Source organism: Camellia sinensis, chromosome 8 (genome assembly GCF_055761805.1).
Source record: "Camellia sinensis isolate YWXY chromosome 8, ASM5576180v1, whole genome shotgun sequence".
Classification (NCBI taxonomy): domain Eukaryota; kingdom Viridiplantae; phylum Streptophyta; class Magnoliopsida; order Ericales; family Theaceae; genus Camellia; species Camellia sinensis.
In genome coordinates, this window is record NC_138968.1 from 73,733,759 (window position 1) to 73,739,044 (window position 5,286).

General features: G+C 44.1%; 1 protein-coding gene across 1 annotated transcript; it reads left to right on the forward strand.

Moving 5' to 3' along the window:
• Nucleotides 1-2,587: 2,587 nt before the first annotated feature.
• LOC145797838 (uncharacterized) lies at nt 2,588-4,548 on the forward strand. Its single transcript, XM_082885269.1, has 2 exons — nt 2,588-2,806; nt 3,982-4,548. Exons 1-2 carry the CDS (start codon nt 2,588-2,590, stop codon nt 4,546-4,548), a joined length of 786 nt encoding a protein of 261 aa, XP_082741395.1.
• Nucleotides 4,549-5,286: the final 738 nt, after the last annotated feature.

Genomic DNA, 5,286 nt, shown 5'->3' on the forward strand with positions numbered 1-5,286 from the left:
ATGTATAACAAGTTTCAAAGCTCAATTTATGAATTCAAGCCCCAAAGGTGAGTCAATTAGAACCATATTCAAACCCATTTTCAAGAATATGAAGAACATGCAAACATGCAAGGATTTAAACCAAATCAAAGCTTCAAAGCTTGTTCAAATGAGCTCATTCTTTTCAAAACAAGATGAAAACATGGTCTACTCTTACAACATGGACATGCATGTAACCATTTACCATGAATTCAACTCAAAACTCATTAATTCAACCATGCATGCAAGAAATGAGCTTCAATTCACCATTAATGACCCAAATCATGACTTAGTTCTACAATGAAGCATGAACCATGCAAGAACTAGTTCAATAGCATCAATAAGAAGATAAGATCCTTACCTAGAGCTTGAATTAGAAGACTAGGAGCTCAAATATGCAATCTATACTTCAATTCCTTCAATTCTCCAAGCAAAACCCAAGGTAGAATTCAATTCCTCTCACTCTCTCTCCTCTCTTCCCTCTTGGTCGGCAATGAGAAGGAAAATGGCTGAGGAAATGTTGTTCTTGGCTCAAGTATGTGTGTGAGATAGTGGCCCACTCAATGGCAAAACGGTAATTAAGTCCAACTCTTCAATTGGCTTATTTTAATCTAATTTAATCATACCTAATCAATTTTCAGATACTTATACCATAAAATCACATTAAATATGAGGGTCACGTAACATCAATCGGTTTCTAGTTCGGCCGCCGATAAGGCCTTCAAATAGCAGTTTAAACATATAAACATGAACAGATAATCAGACAATCAAACAGATAGAATGCAATTAACTAACATATACTCAGTCAATTCAGTTTCAACTTCAGTCAGTCGGTTCAGTATTTCATTCAGTTCGATTATCAGTTAGTTATCAGTCATTATCAGCTTCGTTTAACAGTAATCGGTGATTAACGGTAATCAATCGGTCATAAATCAGTAAACAGTACGAGGGTTGTTACAACAATGGTATTATAAATTGGAACCGACATCGATTAAGAGCTTCCATCAACTCCAAAAATCCTTCAGGGCAAGGTTCATCACTAATGAGGTCCAGCCAAAGTAGGCTGATTCTCTCTGGACAATGCAAATCCAACTAGGAGAAACCCTACGTGTGTATTTGGGGTGCTATTGGGAATGCTTTAATCTTGTAGATGATGCCTGCAATGACTTCATGGCCATCACCGCCTTTAAAATGGGGTTGCACCATGATAGTGCCCTCCGCAGCTCCTTGACCAGAAGGCCCCCCAAAATAGTCTGGTCGTTAATGAAGAAAGTCGAGGAATACTACAAAGTGGAAGATGATGCCCTACGGGTCAAAGCTGGGCACAAGGCCAACATGACGACCCCATTTGAGATCGTTCAACCGATAAATTCTGTACCATTACGGAGCCCTAAACCACGAAATCGGGCTAAACAAGACAAAAGATGAGATTCGCGCCGATCAAATGACCAATGTTCACACCGGGCTAATGAACAACTTCAAGTGGATAGCAGGCGCATAAGGCGCGCGGACAAGAAATATACGAAGTTGACGAAGCCGATCAACACGGTAATGTCTAAAGTTCAACATCTTCCGTTCTTCAAATGGCCACTAAAGATGGTGGGACCTCCCGATACGAGGAGACGGGATAGGCAGTGCGAATATCACAAAGACCACGGTCATGATACCGACAGTTGTTAGGCGTTGAAAGATCACCTTGAGGAGTTGGTACAAGACGGTCGGCTTAAGCAACACGTCCGAAAGAACAACTCAACCAAAGCAGTTGTTTTACGGCAGGATTCATCTCCACTCGATATCCGCGGTACATACAATTCAGTCGCATCCTAACCCCCAAAAGCAAATCACACTAGCGAAACAGTCCCATGAAGCTGGGAGTATTACTTTCGATGATTCTGATTTGGCCGACGTAACGCTCCTCCACATTAATCCCTTGGTCATCAAACTACGCGTAAACTGATTCATCGTTGAACGTCTTCTCATTGACCAGAGGAGCACTTCGAAAGTTATGTACTACAAGACCTTCATCAAACTCGGTTTCACTGAGTCGGACCTGTCTCCAGCTCATTATTTGTTATTCGGCTTCAACGCTAATCCAAAATATTCATTGGGCAAAATCACACTACCAGTTCAGGCGTGCTCCCAGTCAGTGGATGTAGAATTTTTGGTTGTCAAGCTTCCTTCGCCATATAATCTCATCATGGGACGAACTTGGCCGCATACCATGTAAGCCGTGCCAAGCACCTATCATCAACTACTTCGTTTTCTGACTGAACGCAGCATTGAGCAAATTCGAGGTTCCCAGAAATCGGCGCAGGCATGTTATCTTCTTGTCGCAAAGACACCAAGAGAGCTAGAAGTGAATTCAATTGAGGTGCTAGATCGAGAGAGCCTTGACGACGTTGGGCGGTTCCCAAGTGAAAAGGCAACCGGAGCCCTAGATCGGGTTGAAATTGACGGGAATCCTAACAAGTTCTTCATGGTCGGCGCCTCCTTGAATAAAGTCGACAGGCAGGAGCTAATTTCCTTCTTACTCGGCAACCTTGATGTATTTTCATGGTCACCATATGAGATGCCGAGGGTGGATCCATCTGTGTCTCAGCACCGCTTAAACGTTAATCTCAGATGTAAGCCGATTATTCAGAAAAGTCGGCGGTCAGTCGCGGAACACACTGCTGCCGTTGTTGAAGAAGTTGATCGGTTACTTGATGTTGAGGCAATCCGCGAAGTGACCTATCCTATATGGCTGTCGAATACTGTGGTTGTTATGAAGAAAAATGGAACTTGGCGTGTTTGTGTGGATTTCACGGACTTAAACAAAGCTTGTCCCAAGGATTTGTTTCCCCTCCCCAGAATTGACCAACTCATAGATGCAACGACACATCATCAATGTATGAGCTTCCTGGATGCATACAGAGGCTACCATCAAATTGCCATGCATCCGGAGGACCAAGACAAAACTGCATTCTTCACCCCAAGAGGAACCTATTGCTATAAGGTTATGCCTTTCGGGCTGAAGAATGCGGAAGCAACCTACCAAAGACTAGTCACTGCCATGTTCAAGGAGCAACTTGGCCGTATTATGGAAGTGTACATCGATGATATGGTGGTCAAGTCCAAAGAAGAGTAAACTCATCTAGCCGATCTGGAAGAGACATTCGACATTCTTCGCAAATACAAAATGAAGCTGAACGCTTCCAAATGTGCCTTCAGCATCGGATCCGGCAAATTCCTTGGCTACATTGTTAACCACCGTGGAATCAAAGCCAACCTGAGGCAAATCACAACAATTCTAGAACTCGGCTCTCCTCGGTCGGTCAAAGAGGCTTAGCAACTGATGGGAATGGGCACCGCACTCAATAGATTCATCAGTCGTTCCACAGATCGCTGCCAACAGTTCTTTCATACCCTTCGGCAGGGTAAACCTTTTAAATAGACCCCCGAGTGCGAAGCCGCTTTAGAAGGTTTGAAGACTTACCTCCGATCAGTTCCACTCTTGACAATACTTTCAGCAAGTGATCCGCTCATTTTATGTCTGGCAATTTCCAACCGGGCTATCAGCGCCGTACTATTAAAGGAAGAACTAGGGGAGTAGCAGCCAGTTTATTATGTGAGCAAAGCAATGGTTGACGCTGAAACACGTTACCTTCCATTGGAAAAACTCATCTTTGCTCTCGTCATGGCAGCAAGAAAACTGATGCATTATTTTCAGAGGCATACCATTGGGGTACTAACGGACTACCCCCTCCGCTTAGTACTCCGTAGTGCAGAAGCATCAAGGCGCGTTTCAAAATGGGCTCTCGAACTCGGCCAGTACGATATTCAATTTCTACCCAGAACCTCAATCAAGGGGCAAGTGCTCGCTGACTTTGTGGTCGAATTCATTGGATGTCTTGCCGATTTTAAGTCTGCTATCAAATTCAACCTAAGCTGAACTGGAGAATTTACGTTGGGGACATTTGGCAGTTGTATTGTGACGGATTATCCAACCAACGTGGCACTGGGGCGGACGTAGTGATCATGGCTCCTGACGAGGCAATAATCGAACAGGTTGTCAAGCTGGGCTTCGAAGCATCGAAGGATGAGGCTGAATATGAAGCATTATTAACCGGCTTACGGAATGCACATCTCTTTGGTGCTCAGTGTCTGCTTGTCTTCTGCGATTCAAAGCTAGTCATCAACCAATTAAAGGGGGAATACGCAACCAAAAATGACCGTATGACAGCTTACATGAAAACGGCGAATTCTTTGCTGGCAAAATTCAACCATCTTGAATTAAATCAAATAACTCGGGATCAAAACACACATGTAGACGCCCTGGCTTATCTAGCCTCCACCATCAACTCTGAAATTAAGCGGACAATTGAAGTAGGATTCATCCCTGAGTTAAGCATTACCCCCTCAGAGTCAATTAAAATCAATATCGTAGAATCAGGTCCAAGTTGGATAGACCCCATCACTGCATTTCTATCTTCCGAACAGCTCCCGACGGACAAGAAAGAAGCGCACAAACTGCGAAACAAAACCCTGTGATATTACTTAGATCTGCAAGGAAAGCTCTACAAAAAATCCCTTTCTAGTCCATACTTAGAATGCGTTCATCCGGATAAAGTCCAAGAACTCTTGACCGAAATACATGAAGGTAGTTGTGGTGCCTATTCTGGTGGGCATTCTTTGGCTCATCGAGTTGTAACACAGGGGTACTACTGGCCGACCACAAGAGCTGATACCGAGTGTTACGTCAAGAAATGTGAACAGGGCCAGAAGTTTTCCCCTCTAACCCATTTGCCTGCCGAGGAGTTGAGCTCAATCACCAATCTTTGGCCGTTCGCTCAATGGGAACTTGATATCATCGAACCATTGCCACGGGTCCCAGGTAACAAGCGATTCTTAATTGTCGCGATAGATTACTTCACAAAATGGGTCGAAACGGAGGCACTAACACACATTCGAGATACTGATGTTAGGCGTTTTGTATGGAAAAATATCATAACACGATTCGGCATTCCAAGAGCACTCATTTCAGACAACGGCACCCAGTTTGATTGTGACGTCTACTGAGAATTGTGCAGCACGTATGATATTCGGCCCTATTTCTCCACCCCGGCTTATCCACAGAGCAATGGTCAAGCTGAAGCCTCCAACAAAGCTATCTTGGATGGCATCAAGAAGAGGCTGGAGAAAGCTAAAGGCAGATGGGTCGAAGAATTACCGAGTGTGTTGTGGGCTCATCGCACTACTCCGAGGCAATCCATTAGGGAAACGCTGTTT

Bases quoted from the DNA above. Each gene is read 5' to 3' on its own strand.
- LOC145797838 (XM_082885269.1), top strand. From the start codon at position 2,588: ATGCCGAGGGTGGATCCATCTGTGTCTCAGCACCGCTTAAACGTTAAT. The intron at 2,807-3,981 runs GTTTGTGTGGAT...GACATTTGGCAG, and splicing joins AGAAAAATGGAACTTGGCGT to TTGTATTGTGACGGATTATC.